Raw genomic sequence first — 27,082 nt, forward strand, 5'->3', positions numbered from 1 at the left:
ACGTAGGAACCCAGATCTAACTGATTCCTAAAGCCTGTGCTTTCACTTTCTTCTTTTATTTTTAATTGAGGCCAAATTTACAAAAAGTACCCTTGCATATCTTAAGAGTACCGTTTGATGAGTTTTGATAAGTGCACATACTGGTGTAACTGTCAAGCCAATCAAGATCTAGACCGTTTCCACTGCCCGGAACGTTTCATGACCCTGCTCTGTCACTTCCAGCCACTCAAGATTAAGACTGCCTTTTTTGAACTTCGTAGAAATTGAACTAGAGAGTGTGTCCTTTTTTTGTCTGTCGCTTTCGTCCTCCTCATAATATTTTTGAAATGAATCCATGTTGCAACATGCACTGATATCCACCGTATCAATGGTTCATTCCTTTTCATTGCTGAGTAGTATTCCTTTTTATGAATATACTCCAATTTGTTCATTCATTCTCTTACTGGGGAGCATTTGGATTCTTTCCAGTTTTTGGCTATTGTGAATAAGGCTACTGTGAACCTTCTCTTACACAAGTATTTTGAGGACATATGTTTTCATTTCTCTTGGGTGAATACCTAAGTGTGGAATCACTGGGTCATAGAGTGGAAACATGTTTAACTTTATAAGGACCTGCCACAGTGGCTGTACCATTTTATACTCTCATCAGCAATGTGTGAGAGTGCTAATTCTCCATATCTTCTCCAACAAATTTGATACTGTCGGGTTTTTTTAAGTTTTATGCTGCTTTTTAAAATGCCCTCTTTCCTACTTGACTGTGAGCCTCTCAAGGTCAGGAAATGCATGTCACTCATCTCTGTATCCACAGTGCTTAACTCAGTTGTCTGGCACAAAGATGATGCATGTGAAACTTATTTTGAGTATTGCAAAAATGGTGGTTGAGATCCCTTCTAGCAATGAAAATCTGTCATTCTGACCTCCTGCCATGTGGCATGCGGATAGTTTTAAATTGAAAGTGCTTTGCACAGTCATCTTCAGAGGGTAGCTGCCTTTCAAAAGGGAGGTGGCAGACTGGCGATCTTTACTGAGGAAGTGAGTGACCAGCCAGGCATCAGCTGTCCTGAGTGACGTGGCCTGGTGAGTCCCACTTTCTGCTGGAAGGCGGTCCTTTAGCAGTAGGGCCATCTGACACAGGAAGTCCACTTGAACGTTCCTGAAACCACAAGTGTTGACCTCTGACTTACTGTCTTTTAGGATGATGTTTTAGTTATTTATTGCTGCATAACAGTGACAACAAATTCAGCAGCTTGAACAACACATGTTAATTATTACACAGTTTCTGCGGATCAGGAGTCTGGGCATGGCTTAACGGGATCTTCTGCGTCACTGGCTGCAATCGAGTGTTGGCTGGGGCTTCACTTTCAAGCTCACCTGGTTGTTGGAAGGATTCAGATCCATATTGGAGGTTGGTCTGAGGGCCTCAGTTGTTTGCTAGTTGTTGACCACAGCCCACCCGTAGTTCCTTGCTATGTGGGCCTCCCCAACGTGGCTGCTTGCTTCATCAAAGTCAGCAAGGGAGCATCTCCTAGCAAGACGGATGTTGGAATTTTATGTAACACACTCATGGAAGTGACATTCTGTCATCTTTGCCATATTCTATTGGGGAGAAGCAAGTCACAGATCCCATCCACATTCAAGGAGAGAAGATTACATGAGGACGTGAATACTAAGAGGTGGGAGTAATTGGGAGGCCAGCTTCGTATCTGTCTGCCACAGTTGGTCAATTAAAATTGTGTTTAAAAAGTGGAAAACACAGATATTATGAGGAAAATAGTAGTTTTGACCCAAAGAGGGCATTAAATTTTTTACTGTTCTAATGACTTGTTGCAGAGGCTCCAACTTTACCCCAACACAGAGAGGCTGTTCTGGATAAATTATCTGCAGTTACTGTCCACTGATACAGAAGATTGATAGGCAAGCGTGAAGCGATTTCTGGATAAGTACTTCTCAGTGGGTTCATTCAGTGTAAATGAATCGGGTCTTTTCTACGATCTGCTACTGGACAGAACTTCTGCTCTGAAATTTGCCATGGATTAAAGAAGTAGGGAGCTTGGCAGAGTGACCCCCGCAACCCAAGTGTGGGAAGCCAAACTTTTTGGCAATGACTTTGCTTAAGTGTAATAGAAAGATTGATGCAGACCAAACGCAGAAAAAAACCTAAGGGTCATATGAAACTAAGTTGTTTATAATTTTGGGGAGAGTATTTTTAATTTAAAAAGTAAGTCATATGTATGAAAAGCCGTGCAAAAAAAATATTTCACTTGAGAAGATACCTGGAAGATATTCAGGCTTCAACCCTTGGCCTTGGAGAGTTTAGATGGTCAAGGAAGACAGCAGACCTTGTCTGACCTTGACCAGGTGGTATTTATTCTGCCTATCCTCGATCAGTAAGGATTTTGAGCACCCTGAAGGTTTTTCAAAATTTCAACCAAGCACAAAGGTTCATTTCCAGACTTTTGGGAAACATTATTATAATCTTATAATAGCTTAGAAAGCTTTGAGAAACTAAAGGCCACAGAGCTGGACTTTAAAAAAAGTTTGTTTCAAAATTCATCTCCTTAATAAGCTGTATAACCTCCTTCCTTGAGTATAGGAATTAATCATTTCAAAGAAATGGAAAATAGTATATTTATCTCTTCTAGTTAAAAACGAAAGACAATATTAATACACATTCGGAAACTTCTTTTGCTCCCTTTCAAATTCATTCTAGGCAATTTACGTTGAGAACAAAAAAATGCCTCTTTTGATGGATGCAGATTGAAAGAGCAATTTTATTTTAGTTACAAAATAATAATAATGGTGACGGTTATATAGTGCTTATTATATGCCACATACTGTTGTACCCAGAATAGTATATATAGTGTATATATATGTACATATACTATATATACACATATTATTAGTATATATACACACATATATAAGTATGTTTACATAATATATGTTACATATATATGCTGATTTAGTTTTCATAACTACTTGTTAACAAAAAATCCAAAAACTTGGAAATATATATATATATACCAGCTCCACATATTCTCTTTTAAAAATGTTCTTATCCTGCTGGTTCCCTTCTTAATGATTGAAATAAATATTTGATTCATGCTCACTTCGTATTTACATGAGAGTAGTGTTTTAACTTTTTGAAAATTAGGCCTGGATAAATCCTATGCTGTAGGTTCTGTCGTTGCTGCACTGTGTGGATGTGGTCTAAGAGGCACAAGGAAGTGGGGCAGCTTGCTGGGGGCTTCGCGGTCAGTCCACAGTGGAGCCAGCATTTGAACGCTGGCAGCCTGGAGCCGAGTCTCTGCTCTGAACCATCGCGCTGTCCCCAGTCTTGGGGAATTTGCGTTCTCTTCATGCGTAGGCCATAGCCACCCATACTGAGGCTAAAGAAGCAGGATCCACAAAAGAGTCCAAGACAAACCGGTGCATTCCAGCTTAAGGAAAACAAATAAACCAAAAAAGCACACCCTCTCTGGTCTGGCCCAAGCTTCTGGGTTAGGACAACAATCTAAGAAAGCCCACACTTCACCATTTTAAGGAAAATAAACGCCTGACGCTAATGGCCTGATTATGATTCTGAATGGCAACATAAAATGCTTCCCAAATGGATTGAAAACCAACCCCAAAAGTTGAAGGAAATGGCTGGAGCTCTATGAAGAGTCTCAATGGGCATCTCGAAGTGTCGTCTCCAGGTTGACATATGGGATTACAGAGGAGCCAAGAAAGGGAAGACGCTGAGCGCTGAGGAGTCATTCCTGAAGAGTAGTTGTGGCCCCACTGGTGTCGCGGACTCTACACTAATACCTGCTCCCACCACAGTCCTTCTTGGTCTGCTCTGAAGAGGCCTTCAACAGAGCCACAGTCGGAAGCCAGTAAAGACTTCCCGCTGGATCCATCCAGGGACACTCTGTGGATGACTTGCATGGCATTGGAGCATTCCTGGGCTGGAGGTAAAGCAGAGCCTCAAGACCTGTAGGCTTCTGTCTTTGAAGCCCGCCATATCAAAATGGCCTTGAACTGGTGTTGCACCATTCCAGAACTTATCCTTGCGGAGCAGACAGCTCAGGACCTCCTGCCCCAGTGTGAAGCCTCAATGGGGGCCATGGCAGCCAGAGCAGAGGGCGGCTCAGCCTGCCCGTGTGGACCCAGCTGAAGCTGGGCTGCCTCCTTCTCCTGGACATCTTGAGCAACCAACAGTTATTGTCGTGGACATTTAGCGCCTATTGTCTCTGAAATGTAGCCTGGGGACAATCTAGCCAGCTGCTCCTTCAGATTACCCTGGGTTACTTTATTTAAAAAATAATTATAAATAAATAAATATATATTATTATACATATATATTTATTTATAGTTTTTACTGACAATAAAAAAGTTCCCATTATAAAAATAATCCAGATATCACAGAAATTTATGAAGAAAACAGGTAAAAATCTCCTAAAATCCAGTTACTCACAGATATTGCTTTATTTGCTAAAAAATGGACATTAAATTTTAAGTACCCTTTTATGCAAATCTCTGTTCATATATACCTACACATACACATATAATTGTATGAGAATTTATCCTTACTAAGAAGGCTGTTAGTAAATTTTTCTACCCAGCAAGTTGTGTGGGGTTCTTTCATGGTCAATAAATGTTGATCCAAACTATGCTGTTAGTGAAAAGAAAGAAGAATGTTGTGACTAGGTTTTCTTGGGGTGAGGAGACAGCTGAGAATAGAATTATCAGAATGTCTGGGCTTGTGCAGATTTTCCTAAATCTTTGAAAACTTCATGTGTCCATGGGGATGAAGAAATACGCATAGGGCACGAACGAAGCCAGGAGGAGCCCTCCAGCTCATGGGCTGGTTGCTTAGGGGCCAGCAAGTGAAGACACAGAAGTGGTAATGTCCACCCTGTGGTGTTGACCCTGGAGCTGGCCTTCATAAGGCCTGAAGAGTGAGGCAGACACTGCATGGGGCTGGGAAAGGTTTGAAGCGATGACTTTCTCTCTTGTTCATACAAGACGCTCAGAATCTTAGGACGCTGGCTGGTACTGCTTTAATTAGCAGAAAAAAGGACCGAGCAAACCAGCAAGTAGATTCTTTCATCTCTCTCCAGAAAGGACATTTTTAACTGTACTCCTGTTATAAATCTGTGATAAAGGCCAGTGTTGTAATTAAGAAAGGACCTAAAGCATAGCAGAATCAGGACCATTGTGTTTAAAATGTTTAGAGACAAACGTGCACAAAGACCACTGAGTTTTCCTTTGGGAAAAAGTGACAGCCCGTGTAAATAGATAAATTACACTGAATCTATTAAAAACACGTGTTGTATTTGGTTAAAAAGCTAATCTCTTGTTTACCTTCCTGCTGCCAAGGCCCGGGGTGCATGTTCTGGATGTGAATGTGTGTTTGAACGATTAGAGTCCAGGAAAAGGGTCTAGTCTTGTTTATGTTACACTGAAGCTCCTATTCTCAAACTTATTGATTTTCAACCCAGAGATTCTACTGAAAGAGATATTACTGTGTATCACTGTGTAAACCAAATCCATGTTTTTCTTCATCCATTTGTATCAGGAAATATCATAATATTCAAAGCTTTGGAAGGATAAGAAACTGCTTCCAGAATATGTGAGAACTGTCTAGTGAACTCTGTTCCCTTTGCCTAGAATGCGCTTCTCTCTCACCAACCCTCTCTTTATCTCTTGATTCCTATTTATCTTTCTCATTGGGGCGCAGATAGCACTTTCCCCAGGAAGCCTTTGCTGACCCCTCCAAATCTGAGTCGGTTGTTCCCCCTCTGTGCTTCTCCATCCTTCCCCTTCTCACACCTGGTTACAATTGCCTGCCACGCGTCTCCATCAGTCACCAGGCAGATGGTCTGCCAGGATCAGAAGCACATTGCCCAGGACTGTGCCTGCGCACTATGTTAGTAAGCATCTCTTGAATGAATGAGGACACCTGTCTTCTCAAAGGCATCTGTCCTGTAGTAGGGGACTGCTGGCCACCACCAACACTGCCTGCTCCCAGGGCCACCTCCCCACCCCGTGCTCACCGGCAACCTTGGTGTGATGTTTGAGATTTCTACTCGGCTAGATAGCTAAGGACAGAATTGTGCAACTTTTGCATCATGTAACAAACTTCTTTATTTTTAACGGATCTCACACATGATTAGATGTGATAGCTCAGGCAGGTAATTGATCAAAAAAAACCCACAAACAACAGAAAGATTTTAAAGACAAAAGCAAATCTGTAGCCGTCAGGATAAGATCGCTTTGACTGAGTTATAGAAATCTGACTCGGCAACATTGCAGGGAGCGTTCCAAGCACGGCCCCTCTGCCACCTTCTGGCCTGGAGCCCGCAGTCCTCTCTGTCCTCCTGAGCTCTTGGAATCGGGGGATGGGGTTGGCATTGCAAGCACGTGGAGGATGGACATGGTTGTGAATGCGTGGCTGGGGAGGAACTTGCCCAATCTATTTAAAGACGGTAAATTACACCCTTACCGAAAGACTGTTCTATTTCCTTCAAAAGTTCTTGCCTATTCTTTCTCTTCTCCTTGTGCAGAACTGAGGATTAAACTTTGTCTAAATGTGCTCTTCTTCATAGTTAGTTATGTTCTTAGCACTGTGGTATGCTGTCTAACAAGTTAGTTATAACACTGGTTTGGTCCAGTGTTTTATTTCAGGAAAAGCTTATTCATTGCAGACCAAATCTTCATTTTACTATCACCATGCTTTTGGCGAAGACAGCGTAATAAAGTTTTAGACAAATGTTGCGTTGGAATAGAAATATTCAGGAGGAGAAGGAGGGGCTGGTGGGAGATAAAAGATCCTGTCTCCTGATTGGTTGAAGTTAGTATGTGGATGGTGTAAGTCATAGTGTAATGGGCAACCCTTGAGTGAAGAAGATGTGACGTAAAGGTAGAAAAATCTTTCAGTCGCCTCTGTTGTCGAAATGGTTTGGCATTGGGGTTGACAGCACTTATCCCAGTGATGATTGTCCATTGGAGGCCTTTCTAGTTTTTCACACGGTGTGCTTGGTGGAATCACTCTTTTGCAGCCTACACACGTTTCCACGGCTTTGTTCCTTGTTAGTGCTCCAACAATTTGCTTTGAGTCCCAGAGCACTCAGCTTTGCACAGGGGAGGAATTCATGCCCAGAAGGCAGCAAAAGACCGTCCTAACCAAAGACGTAACACTTCTTGTGAAGGCCAGGTGGGGAAGACCAGTGGGGACAGGCAGGAGAGAAGGAACGTGCCACCTTCTGGAAAGGTCTCTGCTCACATGGAGAGGATCTATTTGGAGCCTGAGGGCCAAGTAACTAAGGAAATTCAATGGCGGTTTCCATTCAGAGTGAAGAGGAATCTGAGGCAAGTGGGGACTTGTATCTGGAAGCCATTTTGGCAGAGGCCAATTTCGTTTTGCAGTGCACATGCACACAGGTAGAAATCTGTGTATATTTTTCACTTGAGTTTTGCTCACTGGTAATCATATTACTTTAGGAGAAAAGATGACTCTTAGAGACAATGGGATTAGCTAGAAAGCTTTGCAGGGATGCACCGCCGGGGCAAGCCCAGAGGTCCCACCACAGATGCATTGCTGTGTGGAGTGAATCTTGCGTGCGTGCTTGAACTGGCAGCAACTGGGGCAGCATTTAGACCTGCCAAAAAAGTCATTTGACAGGTGAAATATTTCTTCCTTTGTATTTAGGAAAAAAATCCCAACTTTCTACAACCCAGGAAAATCATTACAACTTTGAAAATTATCTTTTGCTTAATATTATATAAGGTAAATATGGTAAACATTCACAGAAATGATTCATGCTAAACAAATAAACAAAACCAGATCCAAACCCATTAGCATAACATCGTGTGTGATAATCAAGGTGTGAACTAAATTCTATTCACAGGGAGCGGTTACAGCCGAGATGTGCATGCAGGGGTACTATTTATGTAAACGTAGTAACAGTAGCTTTTCTTTAGTCACTTAAATGCCAGTGACTAAGCCATAGCTACCTTTTTAAGAGATGGGAGAGTTGAGGGGTGGGGCCCCCATGTAATCCCTTGTGTAATATCAGGGATTATCTAGGTAAATCAGATGGTTATGCACAAGCTATTTGACTCGGTCAGGAGCGCAGGCTTTGAACTGATTAGAACAGAACGATGAGTATAAACTTGCCCTAAGTTACAGTTCAGGTTGGTCTTCATACCGGAGCTGATTGACATTTGGGATCCAAACTCAGGACTGTGGTCAGATCCCTACCCTTCTCCTTTTCCTCCTTTTTTTGAGATAACATTTTATAATGAATAATTTCTTACAGTTGGATTTTTAGAGAAACACTGACAATGAGAACTTTGTGCTACCTATATATTTTATATATGTGCTTTTTTTAATCTCTGAAGGAGGGAATGTGGGTGTAGTAGGATGTCACGTTAGGGTTTTTTGATCATTTTTATGAGGTGCGTGATTAAAATCTTGAAACTGGCGAACATATTCAGCGAGGACTTGGCTTCAAGTGTAAATTTTCACCCGCAAGGTCCAAGATAAATTGCAAAAACTCAAAGGAGCGCTGCAAATACTGTTATGCCAACTTTCCTTTGCAACTTTGTCTCCCGTAGTGTGCTCGCTGTCCACCCAGCACACATGCAGGCCAAGCTGATGCTGCCTGTCACTGTCATCGCTTGTCCTGTTCCCCTCTTGGAAATGCCCTTCCCCATATCACATTCGAGTTGAATCCTGTCCACCCTTTAAGCCACGGCTTAAATATTCCTTCCAGTATAAGTTCTGCCAGACGTCTAGTTCTTCCTCTGAATTCACAGTCAGTCAATTAACACAGCTTGGGAAGAACAGGAGGGCTGCCGGCAGGTGCGGAAGTGTAGAGGTCAGAGCACAGGGTGTGGACAGCATGACTTTCAATGCTCAGTTATATTCATCTGAACCCCAATTTTGCACGAGGAAGATGAGACAGCGAAGCTACGTGACTTGACCAATATTACACAGTCTGTTAACAGTCAAGCCAGCACCCAGGTGTCCTTGAAGGACTCTGATGTCTTACAGAATCTCCCAGATGTTTTAAGACGAAGAAGCATAGCAAGGTTTCTCCGGCTTTGGTTATCTTTCCCATCTGATCCAGGCCTGGGCAGCTATCCTGTCAGTGGACAAGGCTACTCACCAGACAAGAATCCAGAACTGCGGTAAAAATGGAAAAATCTGAGCGTACATTGATGGCAAAGAGTGGCGTCTACTTGCAGCAACATTACGGAATGCTCTTGTGTAAAGCAAACGCAGCACTGACTTCTGAGGCCAGGAAATCACTCTGCAGGAGTTGGGTGGGAATGTTACATGTTTACGTAATAATTAGTACTTATTCTTGCTTGTTTCCAAAAATGTCATAATCAATAGTCGTAGCGAAGGAAAGAATTGTAGCTTGACAGGAAAGGATGTTCCAGAGGCCAGATTACTGGGCACTGAGATGGTCAGGAGCCTTTCTCTAGTTCCTCTTGTTTTCCCCCAATACACAGTGCTTCTCCGCACAAAAGCCAGAGTGTTCTGGAAGGCTGAGGTGTATTTTCTCAGAAAGTGCTAATAAAAATATTTATCAGTTGGTTTGCATTATGTATATTATTTTATTCATAAAAGATTTAGAATCTAGGTAGGCTAAATCAAAAATGCTCTGCAATATTTAGGTCTAGAAGTGGGCATGATTGTGAACATTGTTGGCTTCAAACGCTTAAAAATTAGTTTGACCACCATGGTAAACGTCATTTAGGTGTCTTAATAAAGTAGGGGTGGGACATCCAGTACTCCCATGATTCCGTTGGTTTGGTGTGGCACATTCAAGGATGACAGCTGTTAGAGGAATTTGGCTCAAAACACAGCCCTCTCTGCTGGTAGTTACATGGTTTTAGTAAATTTAGTGATTGCTAAAATGGTCCCCAGAGTGGAGTAACAGTGGGACGCACTTTTGAAATTGTCTTTCCGGTGCCCGTTGGGGCCTGGAGTCATAGTATTTAAAGCTTTGGAATGATTCCCCATAGCAATGAATCAAGCATTGAATTTTCAGCACGGTGTATAATTCTGTGATCAGAGGTACAGTAGGGAAAAGTCGGTTATTTTCTTAAATACCTTGGCTTTTTAGGGAAAAGTTGTTTACTTTTCATTTTTAGCATGGAGAATGTAAAGAAAGAGAAAACACTGGATGGTTAGACCAGCTGAGTCCACGCCAAAATGAAATGGAACGTGCAACAATCAAATCTGATTCCCATCCAGGACCACTGTAGGCCTTCCCTCCTTGCTGGAGAAAAAATATATATATATTTATAAAACATATATATAAATTAAATATAAATATTATATATATATATATTTCCTCTCTATCTCTCCCTCAAATAGTGGAAATTCAGAGAAGGGGTAAATGAGTCTGGCTTAGAATTTTGAAAAAATAGAGTTGAAAGAAGTAAGATGGGATCCTGAGTGGCTAAAATTTGAATCGGTGGAAAGTGGTGATAAAACACTTTGGGTGAGAAAACAACAAAATCCATCTTTTGTAAACTTGACAGATGTCCTGTAAACTTGACTTAAATGTTCTTGAGAATATGCATGGGACTTATTTAAAAATAGCATGAGTCTTTGCAACTGAAACAGATATCTGCTCTAGACAAAATCTCTTACCAATATGCACAGCTTTATGTGACAATACTTATATAACTTTAGAATCTATGCATGGAATAAAGGGAGAGAATTTTTAAATTCTTCCCTACTTTGACACATGACAACATTGGCTATTTTATGGGTTAACTAAAAAATAAATTACATACTTTTCAAAACCTGTGATGGGCCCCCAAACCTGACTTCTTTCACTGACTTGAAAGATTTTTCAAAACCCCTGATTTTTTAAAATTACTGGTGTTGTACAGGCAGAAGAACCAGTAGTGTGTGGTGGTCTGGGTGGTGAGGGGAGTCGGCAGTGGGCTCTGGAAGTAGACTGTTCTAGTCTGTCCTGGCACTGCCATAGCTACTTGTCCCTTCTTGGGAGAGTTTTTCTGGCATCTCTGAGGGTTTGTTCCTCATCTACAAGATGAGAAAACACTCTGTGCCTGAAGGCTGAATGAGAGAGCTATACGTAATGATTTGCCTAACACGATCCATGATTGGCACATAACAAGTATTTGTTCCTTTGCCTATTTTTCTGGACCTCAGGCAAGCATCAAGGGTTCCCTACCTAAAAATCCATTTTCCGCTGTTTCATTTTTCTGTTAGCTAGTATAACCCAATTCTCTATTTCCAGTTTTCATCATCACAATTTCATTAGCATATTCAATTTCTCATATTTTTTATAACCCTACATTATTATCTTTTATAAGCCTTATAAGTTATCTTTGCTCCAGTGCCTCTTTGAGCTCTCATGAAATATATTTCCTCCATTGCTGAGTGGTCTCTTCAATTATTCTCGGCTACATAGAAAAGCATTCACAAACGCTCTTATGATTTATCTTTTTACGACCCTCACAGAGCGTGATTTTTTTTGGGTTTGCAAGGGCTTTGCTTGAGTCTCAAGTATTCAGCGCCTCTAGACTAACCAGAGTCTTGTTCTTCTTGTTGTCTGCTCCATGCCTTCTCTTGTAAAACCTTAGCTACAAAATCCTTAACAAGAATCCTTCAATTCTCCTGTTCTCAACTCTAACTTTAATCCTCGCGTCCTGAAATTAGACTACGTCATCTTCTTGCAACCCCAGCTCCTGCCACTTCAGTGGGCTTAAGTCAGGATAGGTTGGCCGGGCATTCACGATAGAGACAAATCTGTGACACTTGTGTCATTGGCCTGGCATAAAGTCATTCCTGAAAGAAAAGCTCATTTTGCGTTAAACAGCTTTCCCTTCCCAATCCTGCCTTTCTTTAAGGCAATGTTGAAGTTATATATATATCTAAAAGCCATTTTGTTTGTCAAATTCTGCGCTCAAAGGAGGCATGCCCGTGTTAAAATGTCTTCTTGATATCATCGATATCCCTGTTTTGGTATTATTCACACTTATTTGTCTGATTGAAATCTACTTGATAAATGAAGTGATTTTAAAAAGATGAGTGGTTTCATTTGCTTGTTGCCATAAGGGGTCTTCAAGGAGTCTGAGAATTGGAAGAAGGTCGAGAGGTCATCACGCGCCTCCTTCCATCCAGCAAAGGAGTCTTCTCCTTAATGTTGGGGGGGCGCTGGTCCTCATGACTTTATCATTGCCACTAAGAGGATGCTGCTCTGAGGCCCCGTTCCACTTCAGACGGCTCCTTAGACTGAAAGTTCTGTCCTGTGATGAGCTGATGCTCCCTTCGCACCATAACAAGTTATTTGGGGTAGGCGTAGATTCATTTGATTGATGTTTTCTGCTGTTGGAGAAAACTTTTTTATTAAGAAACATTCCAACAAGCAAGTTGATATTAAGTAGACTTGAATATGTTTGGAATTCACAAGTGTGAAAACCAGGAAATGGCTGTTTGTTTTGGTACAAAGATGAACTCTGATTTCATTCCAGCAGAGCTCATGCTGGTCTTTGTTCCCAAGTCCTGTAGCTGCCTTCAATCCTCAGGCTCAGTCCTTTAGTGGTTCAGAAGAGGGAGCAACTCACTGCAATTTTGAAGTACAGTAATGTTTCCATATCTATGATGAATTCGAGGAAGCCAGACTTTTAAGAAGGACTCCTCTTGGGGCTGGCTCCATGGCTGAGTGGTTAAGTTCGCGCCCTCCGCTTTGGCGGCCCAGGATTTCGCTGGTTCAAATCCTGGCTGCGGACATGGCACCGCTCATCAAGCCATTCTGAGGCAGCGTCCCACATGCCACAACTGGAAGGACCCACAACTAAAATATACAACTATGTACCGGGGGGCTTTGGGAGAAAAAGGAAAAAATAAAATCTTTTAAAAAAAAAAAAGAAGGCCTCCTCTTGCTGGGTGTAGGAAAGCACACTTCCCCAACTCAAATTTTGTTGAAAGGCAGGATTAAGACTTTGCTAGAAAAGAAGCTTGTCTACCATGTGCTAAAGAGTATTTATGACCTCCAGTACACTTTATCTTTCAGAATAATAATAGGAGCGTAGGAATACCCAAATCCTGCCAGGCTTTAAAAAATTACATCTCATTCACACCCAGGTATAACCTCCCATCGTAAATCCTGAATAATGTGGAGGAAGACAGTGACAGGCATAATGAGGGATGCGTATTTCCATGCCGGGACTGGTGTTTATGTATGTGAATTACTTAGAAGAAGTTTTATTTAACGCACCATATCCTTAAATTGGTTCTATTTTAAATATAATCATGAGAGCTACACTTTATTGTATGCATGCCAAGAGTTTACAAATGGTAATTCTAATCCTCCCAGTCCTATGGGCTAAGTTTTATTCTTCTTGCTTTACCTAGGGGCAACTAAAATCCAGAAACTTTAAGACCTTGCCCAAGGTCACATCCAGTAAGGGAATCGCCACCTTGGACTATTTCGTGGTAAAGCTCACATTCTTTCCCCTGTACCTCCAGCTCATCTTTGGTGAGGATTTTCTGATTCTGAGGCACTTATTTGTTTGGGTTTTTTGTGTTTTGGGGGTGGGGGGTGGGGGGTGTTTATTTGTGCCTACAGAGTAACATATGGAAGTATAAGAATCTTATTTGATCTTCCAATATTGTAGTTCTATGAACCACAAATTCTCACCTAATCCTATTAAATCTGATACAAAATAGAACTGGAGAGATGATCGAAAAAGGAGAGATGATGGATTTATTGGAACTCACTCTTTTTTAATAGACACCACGAGGCTCGTATGTGAGATTGCCAGTTAATTTTGTGAGGATTACTGTTCTGAATGATTTCAATAATTTCCGCTGCTCTGTTAAAAATCCTCTTTCACATTTGAAGACCTAATAAAGAACAAACTATGATCTCTTTGTTGTGTTATTTGAAAGTTTAGGTGAAAGTATAATCCCAGATGGGATAGTTCTGTCTACACCACAACGTCTGTATAAGACCGACTTTGCCATCAAACCCATTTCATCTGCACACTTTCTAAATCAGCATCAGTATTTATGAATAGCTCTTCAGATCTCTTGCTCACATGCATATCATTTTAGTGCAGTTTATTTGAAACACCCCATAGAACGTTCTTTCTTATTCATTTCCCTAAAGCATGAAAAGAATTGGCAAGTGACAAGTAACTTCTCTGTCAAACATCTGCCTGTTTCGTTTAGAATGTGGAAGACACAGATGCTCATTTACCAGTGGCCTCAGGCCATGGCCCAGGGACCCATCAAGAGGAGACAGAGCTGGAAACACAAAATCTTTTTTTATCCATTTAAAAATATATATGCTTTGACACCAACCCTCAAGCGAATAGTGGTCCACAACCCAGCAAGAGTTATTTCATTCATAGAACATCACTAAGGCCAGAGGATGCCTTTCTAGTGGTGTTTCCCTGCTTAGACTTGCAGACTTCTTCCGCCCAGGTTCTGAGTTCAGCCTTCCTCCGGGCTCACAGTGGTGATGTTCCGGCGCGCAAACTCTCAAATCTTCCCACTGTCCCACTGTGCAAAGAGCCCTGAGGGAGTGTGCACTCGGGTTCCCAAGTCTAAGTCCAGCTCTGACACCTCCCAGCCATGTGACCTTGGGCTCAGCTTCCTTCCCTGCAAAGGCGAATCCTCGCTCTCCCCAGCTGATCTCCCAGGGTCCATGGGGTTGCTGCTGAGAGGATGCGTGGGAATGTTAGAGCTCCATACACAGGCTCATTTCTGATGTGCCCCGAAGCCCTTGACATCTTTGCATGAACTTCCTTTTGCCTCTTAAGTGAGACTACATCTTATGATCTTGATTTCAAGGTCACGAGGACATCTTAGACTCGCCATCCTGAGGCAATAAGCAGACGCCCTGCTCCCCTCCCAGTATCCCACCCCAGGCACCAGGTATCCTGGCCAGGGGCACCTGCCCCTCTTTTCTTCAAAACACAGCTAGGGAGACTCCCCCTGCATGGAGCTGTGCCCAGCTCCATTACAGGAGTGCATCTTCCTAGGGCCCCGAAACAGACGCCCTCCCTCTGCCTGGAGTGCTCTTCACCCTCACTCCTTCTCTTCCTTGAGTTTAGAGGCCGCTGTTGTTTCTTCTTATGCCACCTGGACTTTACTCCGTATAAGATTCATCACACCGTCCGTCAGTGGGTGAATGGATAAAGAAATGTGATGTATATGTGATATATACATTCCATATATATAATGGAATATTATTCAGCCCCAAAAAGAAGGAAATCTTGCCATTTGCAACAACGTGGATGGACCTTGAGGGTATTATGTTAAGTGAAATCGGTCAGACAGAGAAAAACAAATACCGTATGATCTCACTTACTGCTGGAATCCAAAAATAATAATAATAAAAAAAAAAACCAAGCTCATAGATACGGAGAACACATCGGTGGTTGCCCGAGGTGGGGGGTAGGGAAATGGGTGAAGGTGGTCAAAAGGTACACACTTCCAGTTATAAAATAAACTAAAATAAATAAATCCTGAGGATGTAATGTTCAGCGTGATGACTATAGTTAATAATATTGTATTGTACATTTGAAAGTGGCTAAGAGAATAGATCTTAAAAGTTCTCATCACAAGAAAAAAAAGTTGTCACTGTGTGGTAATGGATGTTGATGAGACATTGTGGTGATCATTTTACAGTATACACAAATATCAGATCGTTATGTTGTACCCCTGAAACTAATATAATGTTATATATCAATTATATCTCAATAAAAAAATAATGATTTTCTCAAATTAAAAAAAACTCATCGCAATCCCAACCAAATACTTATTTTGTAGTCATTTGTTTAATGTCTGTCTGTCTGTCATCTCTTTTACCATGAACTTCACGGGGACAGTGCTATGGGCTGAATATCTGTGCCCTTGAAAATCCTTATGTTGAAGCCCTAACTCCTGATGTGATGGTATTTGGAGGTGGGGCCTTCCGGAAGTAATGGGGTTTAGAAGAGGTCGTGAGGATGGGGGCCCCCGTGATGGGATTAGTGTCCTTCTAAGAAGAGGAAGAGACCAGCGCTCTCTCTCCAGCATGTGAGGATACAGCCAGACACAGCCACCTGCACGTCGGGCGGAGGACTCTCACTAGCACCCAACCCTGCTGGCACCCCGATCTCAGACTTCCAGCCTCCAGAACTGTGATATTTATGTGTGTCTTTTCAGCCACCCGTCTGTGGCAATTCATTATAGCAGCCCGAAGGGCCTCAGACCTACAGGGATCATATCGTTTTACTCATGTCTGCAGCCCCATAGCTGGTGCCTGGCATATTGATGGGTCAAGGAGTGAGAGTCCTGCTTTGAATTCTCCCGGTCACATTCACCTTGTACCTTCTCAAATATTTAGGATTTTCACTCACATTTCTGCCCAGAGCCCGGTCTCGTATGTGTTTGATTCATTTACGGAAGTGGATCATCATAAGCATTACTTCTTTTCAACAAAACGTGCTCCAGCTTGAACATCTAAATGAGTGCATTAGCCTTGGGGGCTGTGACTCCTGCAGCCATGGCAGGGCAACTAAAATATTCTCTTTGGGAACCGTCTTCAGTGTTTGAAGCATATTTTCTTTTTAAACTCTCTCAATGATGTATCTTTATCCTTAGAGAAAGAATTTGATTATGTAAGAAAAGCCCAAAGTCATTCCAGTTCAAGTTTGGAGAGTAAGCTAGGTGATCAAGCTGAGAATGCCATTTAGGGTAAAAAAAATGGCATGTAGTAAGATTGTTATGTTGTGCAATGAGTACCATTGACCTGTGTCTATTTTTAACTTTGCTATTAACCAACCATGTGTCTTGGACTAATTACTTGACCCTCTTTTTGATTCAGTTATTTCCTCTGTAAGTTGAGGAGTTGGACTATATGATATCTGTGGTTATTTTCCTGTTCTGAAATTGTATGGGGTGTGTGTGTGTGTGTGTGTGTGTGTGTGTGTGTGTGTGTGTGTGATGGGGTGTGGCCCATACTGGCTCTAATAACAAAGCCAAAGAGAAATTCCAGATTTAGAGTAATGGCAGTTTAGTTGGACTCAAGCCCTTTTTCAAAGACAACACTCCATTTGATGGATGGTCTATGTGTTTGTTAAGCAGAGCAATGCGTTAAAACTTTTCCAGTCGTGGAACACTTAGAGAAATTATTTTTGTGGCACTGACGTAAACTGGTGAGGACGGGGGGTGTCTATATAAGGCTTGATGAAAACATTCATTACATTTTCTTTTTATTTCATAATTATTAGAAAAACAAAATACCAAACATTAGAGAAGATATTAAAATTTGAAGCTGTGGAAAACTTCCAAATAAAAACATTTCAAATTTATCATTAAAACTATGAACTTTTTTCAGATTTTAAACTTGAAATGCTTCATCCAGTTCCCTGTCTAGCCTTTTTGGAGAAAATGTCTTCAAATTCTTGAGAGTCAACACTGACAAGAAACTTTATTCATAAAAAGAGGGAATTTTAAAAATGTAAAGGCCTTTTAACAATTGTGTTAATTTCCTAATGCTGCTATAACAAATGACCACAAATTTACTGGCTAAGACAACACAAATGCATTATCTTACAGTTTGTCTGAAATGGGTTTCAATGGGCTCAAATGAAGTTGTCAGCTTTGTTCCTTCTGGAGGTTCGAGGGAAGAATCCTTGCCTTTTCCAGCTTCCTAGAGGCTGCCTGAATTCCTTGACTCATGATGGCCTCTTTCGCCATCTTCAGAGAACATCCTTCCAAACATTTCTTCCATTGTCACCTCTCCTTGTGACTCTGAACCTCCGTCATCTTTTTTAAGAGGACCCCTGTGATTATATTGGGCCCACTCAGAAAATCAAGGATAGTCTTCCCATCTCAGGACCCTTAACGTAATCACGTCTGCAGTCTCTTTTGCCATGGAAGGTCACATATTCACAGGGTCAAGAGATGAGGACGTGGACAACTTTGGGGGCCATTATCCAGGCTACCACGCTACCTTCAAAATTCACATCAGGTGAAGTTCCATTTAAAATCACGCAGAGCTTCCTTTTCTGTAGTTGACAGTTGTTGAAATTTCTTGTAATAGTGTGAATGGATTGCTACTCCAAGCTAACTTTTTATATCAAGTATTTCAATATAATGATGACTCTGCAGAAATGGCACATTCACAGACTAGCCATCCTGTAATTAACAGGGACCCACTAAATTAGGACATTGGCTAGAAACAGACGCGAGGTAGCCAGAGGTTCTGAGTTGCACCTGGAATCTGGACCCACCTAACTTGTCCCCTGTCCACCCCCAAGTGCTGTGCTGGATCCTTGGGATCCTGGGATAGTAGGTACTTCTGCAGCCTGCAGGCCACTTGTCCTCGATGGGCCTGAGGTTCTGTCTAGCTGATGAGGGCTGGATGTTGCTTATAGAGCTCAGATCCCACTCTGCCTACTCCATACCTGGGTAGCCACAGCCTGATCACCCTGCGGTGCACTGAGAGCTGAAGGGCTCAATGTCTCAAAGCACCTGTGGCTCCCAGACCGGAATCTCTGAGTGAGGCAGGGAGCGTGTGGTGGCTTCAGAGTTAGGTAGCTGGAGTCGAATCCAGGAGCTCCTGCTGATTGGCTGGCTGACACTGTGCAGGTCACTTCACCTTCCCGAGCCTCGGCTGCCTCTGCCAGAAAATGGGGATAGTAGTAGTTCCTACCTCAGAGGTTGTCGTAGGAACTCACTGGAATGAGGTCTGTAGAGTGCTGAGCACAGAGCTTTGATCAGCACTGATGCTAACCACTGATGATGATAAAGAAGATGCTGATTTTTTTGCCCTTGTCTGTTTCTCCCCAGGCAGATTCTTAATTGTCTTCCTCCTGCCTGTCTTCCACTACATTTATTAGGGGTGCTCCATGCAGTAAGCGTATGATGGAAAGTGTCAGTCCTCATGGTGGCTACTTGGAGGCTAGGTCCTCATGGCAGAAGAGGGTTTACACGCTGCTGATTAGAGCCTTGCAGTGTGTAGGGTTGGGGCCGTTCCGTTAATGGGTGTATTATAGTCACACAGAGGAGATCAGTGGACTGTGGGAATGACTTTGGGAGGAAAAGCTAATGGAATGAAACAGAAAACTAAGTGATTCCATCTCTCTTTGATACTCCATTCCTAAGACCATATTATATGACTACAATGAATTCCTGAGCTAATTTGGCAATAATTCATATTTATATTTAGGTTGTTATAGCAATACGCCACTGATCATTTGATTCCAAAAGTAATTTCCTTCTACAAATGTACCCTTGACATCCTAAAATATATATTCAGATTTAATGAAAAAAAGTGATGTATTATAAAACAAGGCAGTGTTTTTTGAGCCTGAAATACAAAGAGAAAAGCATTAAGCTGCTTTTAAAATTAATTAGAAATAGAAGCTACTTTCTAAATTGTAATTGATAACTGCTTAATTTGGATTTTTTTTCAGTGACTGGAATGCTCATTTTTTTCATTGAGGATCAAGGAAGTATTTTCAAGATATTTTTGGCTTTGTTAACTGGTTGGGTGAACATTCAAGAATTTTTCAATGGTTTCTTTTTTTTTTAACTTTCAGATGTACATCATTATATATTTCGAATTCTGTGTAGATTACATCATGTTCACCACCCAAAAACTAATTATAGTCCATCCCCTCTCATGTGAGCCTAATCACCCCTTTTGCCCTCCCCCATTCCCCCATGGTAACCATCAACCCAATCTCCATTGCTATGTGTTTGTTTGTTGTTGTTTCTATCTTTTACTTATGAGTGAGATCATACGGTATTTGACTTTCTCCCTCTGACTTATTTCACTCAGTGTATCAAAGGTATTTTTATAAATATATTTAAGTGTTGATAGTTAATATAGCCATTTGTTTTAATTCAGTGGGAAATAATTTTATTAAAGCTTAAATAAAGTCGTGCAAGCAATTTTCCTCCATTACGGTGTCTTTGGGGCTGCATTAATTATAAGAAATGGAGCTATTGGAGATGTTTACTCAACACACAAACTCCTCATTGTTAACCACTGCTGGTGTGTGCTCACAGCTGCCTCTTAAAGAAATGTAACCCATGGTTAACGGTGGAAAGTGTGGCATTAGCATAATTTTTTGGCAAGGACAAAGCTGGGGTTGCAGTGTCGCCTTCAACAGTGACTCCTTCATTAACAGTGTCTTATCGGAGGCCCGGACTCCATGGGGGAGATGCAGCCCTCTGATTCTGATGTAGGTAACCAGAGTCCTGTGTGAAATGGCTGCTTCTGAATACTAAAGGAAAAAGGATTTCAGTGGCTTATGATTATGATTTTAAAAGGAGCCAGAAGAAAAATTCTGAAAAGAATTGCTGGTGTTTGATCAAAATTGGCAGTGTAGAGGCGGCTTTTTTGACATTGACACTAATGCATATTATGGTTTCTATAAGAGGAATTAGAATTAAAACATTTTTATGCTTCAGGGACCAATTCAGACAAAAATAGATCTGCTAATGCAAGACTTAAGAATCAAGAATAAATTATATCCCCTGAAGGTTCTGGAAGTTCATTTGCACATTGCCAAAGGTATTTCAAACAATTGGGGAAACAATTTTGTATATTTCTGAAGACATATCAAGCTGGGATTGGAAAGTAATAGAAATTATCAAATAGTTATATTAATATTCATCCTTAATACGATAAACTACTCCCCTGGCCTCAGGATTCTCTTTGATTTACTCAATAATAAATAAAACTATAATGTTGAATATAAATGATTAAATTGGGTAATATAAGATAAGAAAGTAGCTACCATTCATTGAGCACTAACTATATGCCAGGCAGGCATGATGCGAACTGTTTTATACACATCTTGTTGCATTTTCACAACAACGCTATTACTTAGGTGCTGTTATTAATGTCCTCAGTTGCAAATGAGGCCATTAAGCCTCAGGGAAATTAAGCGATATTTCTAAGGCCTCTCAACTAGTGAGGGGTAAGACTGACATTTGAACCCAGGTCTTTTCGTTCTGGAGTCTGTGGTATTCTCTTTATCACCCCTGGGCTTCCGTTCTTGTTCACCAGTGACAGTCACTTCTGCTAGCAGTATCTTCTTGAATCCATTAAATGATTCCCCTGGGGCTGCTTTTCACTCTCCTCTTATATAAGAGCGACTATTGCTACTTAAAATAGTGACACCCTGATAATTCTATTAAATAGTCCTTCTTCATGTCAGTGCTTCTAGCAGCTTCTTTTTTATCCGGCTGTGTTGGCCTCTACTGGATTCACATGGGCATGGCAGCAGCCTCCTCTGTGTTGACCAGGTTCCCTCACCTCCTCTCCACTCCGGGCCCCCAGCCTGGAAAGACAGGTACCTCACTGGGCTGGGACCAGATAGTCTCTCTGCTTCAAATTTTCTAGAGGCTTCTTCCTTTCAGATCCTTGTGGACCCTTAAAGTGTGTGTAGGCATCAGATATGAAGTCTCCAGGGCTGACCAATGCCCCCTGTTGCGTAAGTCGAGTGGGGTCTCTGGATGCTCTGGGCAGATGGAGGGTTATGCTTTTACTTTCCCTGTTTGCTAGGAAACAAGAGGCTCAACAGAACAACAGATGCTAAGCATTGTTTGCAGGAGCAAATACGTTCTGAAACTGTGAGCTCTGAAAATTATTCTTGAAAAGATTGGTGGAGTCCCAGAAAAGTTTGGGCAACCCGTATGGTTTAAGGAGTAAGTTCTGTGCCCAGAGATGCCTAGTGCTGGCCCACTCTCAGACAGCCTGTGAGCCGGTCCTGGGCCCCTGGGCAGGTGCTGACCGGAACTGCCTGGTCCGCCCCCTCTGCGTTTGGGAGTCCTTCTGTGGTCCTCAGCCCTCCATCAGCGTTCTCCTTTGACGTGAAACTCGTGTTGTGCAATCTTTCACCAGAAATGATGGAGGTGACGGGTGATGAAGACCAGCCCGAACAACATCTGTTACTTTTTACTTCTGAAAATGAGATTCAGGCTGAATTATAGAGTGCTTTACTTTGTATTTTGTATCTCAGTAATTCTCAACCCTGGCTAGAGATTAGAATTACTGAAGAACTTCAGAAAATACCAAATGCCAAATGACTTGTCTCAAAATAATTAAATCAGAGTAGCTGAGGCTGGGGCCCAGCATCAACATTTCTTAAAAATCATTGCAGGCAAGTAGAATGTGCAGGGTGGGTTGCAGACTGCTGAGTGGGAGGATGGAGTCAGTGAAGGAGGGACTTGGCATTGCTCCTGTTATTACTAGTAGTGCAACTAGTCCTGCTAGCAGACTTACTAGGCTCAGGGATTGTTCCAAGCATTTTCACAGAAGGAAATTACCCTTGTGTACTCCTTACAGTAAACTTCGAGCTTATTTCATTCTTACAGATGTGTGTATGGAAAACTTTGAGGAGGAATGACACTTCTTGGGCAGATTCTCTATTACAAAAGTGAGGTTGCACCTATTTATCTAGTTACACTGTATCTGGTTTTCCATAGTGTTGCCTTTAATCAAAGAAGACTTAGATGGATCTAGTATGCCTAGCAAACCTTGGTTCTGCCAACTGAGACCCAGGTATTAACATAGCAATCAGTCAAGAATCTTCAGATTGCAGGTCACAGATCCTGGCCTCCTGATTCCTAGTATCAGACTTCACATGAATTTCCCAAAATGCAGCTTTGCTGCAAATAGTTTATAGGCTGGCTAAAGTAGCCACATATGATAACATACTGTCCACAAGGACTCTGGTAACACATATAAACTCTAGTAAAGACACAAATAGAAACACCGCGTACTTGGATTTGACACCTTTGTACATTCCTGCATGCTCTCAGGTTTTGTTTACAGCCTCCCTGGGAGGTCGCCACGGTGAGGGGCTAGGTGGGTGGGTGAGACTTAGAATGTGTTATAATTTGGCTGGTTCCTAAGTCTGAGGTCACTTGCCTTCTAGTGAGGGCATTTTTTAAACCATTAAGCTACTTGTTGCTTTTGGTGTATAGCTCTATGAATTTTAACCCACGTGGAGAGCCACATGACCACCACCACCACCATCAGATAGAGACCAGCTGCATAGAGCTCGGAGGGCGGTTGCCTCAAATCAGTAGCCACCCGTCTGCTCCATCTGCCTAAGCAGCCTGGATAAACTTAATTTTGTGTGAGAGGGTTAGCTCAATGCTAGCCCCAGCCGGCGATTTCTTGGCTGTTTGGAGACAGGCCCTTCTGAATGTTGACTGATGGAGGAGTGGAAACGTGTGGGGTGCATGCCTCTCCTTTTTTTCTAGCTTGACAAGATACTGTAAATCCTTGATCCTCTAAGGAAGGACTTGAGACACTAAAAGGAGGCTGAAATCAGAGCTCTAAAGGTGTGGGTTACTTTCTGGAAAGAATCGAAATGATATGCCCTCTAGGCCTCCCCTGATAAGAGGTACTGCCTCACAGGGTGCTGCGACCTGGGGTGGGAGACTGGGGCGTGGAAAGTGGATGTTCACAGGGCAGTGGGGGTGGGTGGCAGGTGAGCACTTGTCCTCTGTCCTGGCTCCAGCCTCTTCGTCAGCCCCCCTCCCTCCTCCGCCTTTTATTTCCAAATTCACATCTGAGCTCCAAGACTGACCACCTGGAGGACTGGGGTCTGATCTTCCATCCCACAGCTCGACACCCTCCTCAGAATCCTCTGCAAGACAGAGCAGCAGGGAGGTGCTTTGATGCCTGGGAGCCGGTCCAGGGGAGCTCATTCTGATAACAGTGCTCATCCTTTGATCTCTCCAGCTAACAAGTTCCCACCTTCGGGTTGGAAAATTCTGATAGTTGTGTTTACTTTGCACTATGAAAGCTTAAAATCCTAGGATGAAAAGCTCTGCCTACATATCAAGTAATACGGTTACACCCTAGGAGAAAGAAAACTTGTGTCTCCAGCTAAAGAAATACCTTTTATTCGTGTAGCTTTTCCTTGCCCTTCCTGTACCTCTGTAACGTGCGAGGCATTTACAGCGTCTGTGTTCTAACGAACCGCAGGAACCGAACGATGGAGGAGAGCTCAGGGATGGGGTGGAGATAATGGTGTCCGTGGTACAAGTGCCACCACTGGTCAGGCTGCTCCTCTCTTTGTGCAGAAAGAAGTGAAGTCTTCTATGAGGGAGGGGGGGAGAGAAGGACAGAGGGACGGAAGGAGTTAGGAAGGACATTTAGGCTGAGTCTGAATGGAGGGGTTGGGGAAGAGCTTTTCTAAGAGAGGAAGGAGCCAGTTCAAAACGTCCCTGTCTGACAACAGGTCCGTGTGTTCCAGAAAAGAGAGAAGGCTGTTGAGCCTGGTGGCAGGTGTGGTGGGAGGCAGGGCCTGAGTCGTGTAGGGTATAAACCATGCTAGAACCTGAGTGGTTTGTTCTCAGAGGGCTAACATGGCCCGATTGATAAGATTAGACCTCCCTCTGGTTGCTATATGGTAGAGGAGAAAATTAGTGATGAATGAAGAGATACAAGGGCTGTCCCGGACTGCTGGCGGGGCTGGTGAGAAGTGGTCAGATCTGTGTAATCTTTTGAAGGCTGAGCCAACAGGATTTGCGACTGGGTTGCAAGGATGGGATAAAGGAAGGAGATGGGTCACGGGTGACACTTGGGCTTCAGAGCCCCTGGGGGAAGGGATGTGTCCAGTAACCAGATAAGGAAGACAAAGGGAAGCAGTGACACGGGGTGGAATCAGAGTTCAGCCAAGTGTGAGGTGCCTTTAGACATCAAGCTGAGGTGTTAGGAGTCAGTTGGTCCCGCGTCTGGAGTTTGAGGTGGCAGTCAGGCATTTTAGTCATCCCTTTTTAGGAACTTGGTTCTTTGGAAAACTTTTCTATTTCAGAAACATGTAGTTATTTGAGCTCTCTGACTCCTGAGATTGATACTTGGAGAAGATGCTGGAGTATGTTGGGATTTCTCACCTCCCTCGTAGGGAAGACACATGCACGTGATGAGCGGACAGGGCCCCTCTGCAGCTATACCACCTGCATTATGGTGCGATAGTTCTGAATATTTCTCTAGACTTACGCAACCGTTTTCCTGAATTCTTTTATGCATATCCACTTTATTGTCAGATGTAAATCTCATTTCCTATTTATATATGTTCCCAGTGGAGAACAGCACAATAATTAAGATCTAACAAGTTGTTAATCACGTTCACATTTCAAAGGTGTCTGAAAATAACCCAATCACGAGCATGCCAGGTGTTTCTGTTTGATTGTCCTGTGCATGACAGTTGGGCCCTGTTGTCCCTTTACCGTACACAAATGGCCAGAGTACAATCATTGTGGACATCAAGTGGGTGGTAAATCAGAGAACGACAAAGGAAAAGGGGGTGGATGATGCCTGAGTATAGAGAAAACCTAAAAGCCAAAACCCACTTATTGTTATGCTTGGGTAAGTTTCCCCGCTTGAACTGTCCCCGGGTTAAGCTTTGCTTCCCTTTTATTCCATTTTCTTAATTTACTTTTGCTTTCTCTTGAAAAAGCACCTTTCATCCATCCCAATGAGGACATTTATCTTATTCCCTAATCTACTGTCCTCTATAAGTGTCCTTGTGTTTCCAGTATTTTCCACATTTTGTTCTGTTAGAAAGTCTGGTCATCATCACTTTCCCCTAGACTGACACGCATTGCCCCCTTGGAGAGAGGCCTCTGATTATATGGCTGCATCATTGTCTCCCCCACAATCAAACGTGCTGCCAGATGGTCACATGGGCAGTGCCGGGGCTGCACAAAAGCCGGAGATGGCAACACTCTAGGTAGGCTTTTCAGATGAGCAGATGCCTGAGTACCTTCTAGAAAAACTAGTCTTCTCTCCTGTCTGCAGCAAAACAGCTGTGTGACCATGAGCAAATTCCTGGATTTCTTCAGGCCTCTGTTCTCTCCTCCATAATGGGGATAATTATAACCTACCTCTGATATCTGAATTAAATGAATGAATACCTGTAAAACACTTAACAGACTACCTGCGACATAAAAGGAACTCAATAAACTTTAGTTCCTGTCCTAACCCCCATGAGCCTTTATTCCTCAGGAAACAATAACCGTGCATTCTGAAAACACACATGCCGGTAAGTGGCTATTAGTGAAGACAAGTGAGGCTTCGGAAGCAAGCTAGACTGAGAAGATAAAAGGAAATTGACAATCACGACAACGTGGAGAAACAGCGCGGTGTTTCTCAGAGTGTGGTTTCAGGACCCACAGCATCTGCATCACTCGGGAGCCTGGTAGAGATGCGCTTTCTCAGAGCTACTGAATCAGAACCTCTGGGGGTGGGGCCGGGCAGTCTGTGCTTTAGCAAGCCCTACGGATAATTCTGATGCACACTCAAGTTTGAGAACCACTGGTCTAAGGTAAACTCAACAGATGTTAGGTGAGGAATAATGGTGCGTGTTCTGCGTGTGGATGTCTGTGTGCACAAACACCCACGTATGTAGAATGTTTGTACTGCTGAAACTATCAACCAACGATGGTAATATCAGCAAAATCTCGCCAAATTGATGATTAATTACTCATTTTTCTTTGGTACTGTTGTCTGGGTAGAAATATATCTAGAATGTTTATTTTTAACGACTTTGTGCTAAATTCATTTTGGGTTGAACACTATAGATTCATCAACTTTTTTCTTCTTTTTTTTTCCCTAGGAAATTCCACTTACTTGGATGACCATGGACCACCCCCTAGTAAGGTAAGGTCTTTGCTTGTGGTATAAATCCTGTTTTACTTTTCTCAGTACCGACAGCCTCCAATAACCCAGCTAGATTCCTCCTGGCTCTGACAAGAAATTAGTAGATGGCAGATGTCAAGTTAGTCTTTGACTTACAGTAAAGAGAAAAATGAAGCACATGAAGATAGCCAGGTGGTGAGGGAGGAAGAGGAGCTGTTTCTCAATCAGTAGCTGTAGCTGTCCCAGGCACGGGGGCCTTCGGCTGGCTTCAGACCTTTGGCAGCATCTCCTGTTTGCTGATGCGTTTGCCTCAGCATCCATGCTGGCCCACGATTTGATGTCCCCAGCCCAGCCTCCTCATGCCTTAGGGCCTTGGGGGCCAGAATCACCCTCGTGTCTTTCCCCCTGTCCTGCCTTAGTTGGGATGCTCCACC

At 42.6% G+C, this 27,082-nt stretch overlaps 1 protein-coding gene across 3 annotated transcripts in view; it reads left to right on the forward strand.

Annotated features, from left to right (window-relative positions):
- UST (uronyl 2-sulfotransferase) overlaps nt 1-27,082 on the forward strand; it is a 348,885-nt gene that overhangs the window by 87,609 nt on the left and 234,194 nt on the right. For all 3 annotated transcript variants that reach the window (XM_070506895.1, XM_044768441.2, XM_014850821.3), the window contains exon 2: nt 26,626-26,669. In XM_070506895.1, coding sequence (XP_070362996.1) covers nt 26,626-26,669 — 44 coding nt within the window. The remainder of the gene's footprint in view (nt 1-26,625; nt 26,670-27,082) is intronic.

The sequence above is a fragment of the Equus asinus genome, chromosome 1 (assembly GCF_041296235.1).
Source record: "Equus asinus isolate D_3611 breed Donkey chromosome 1, EquAss-T2T_v2, whole genome shotgun sequence".
Taxonomy (NCBI): domain Eukaryota; kingdom Metazoa; phylum Chordata; class Mammalia; order Perissodactyla; family Equidae; genus Equus; species Equus asinus.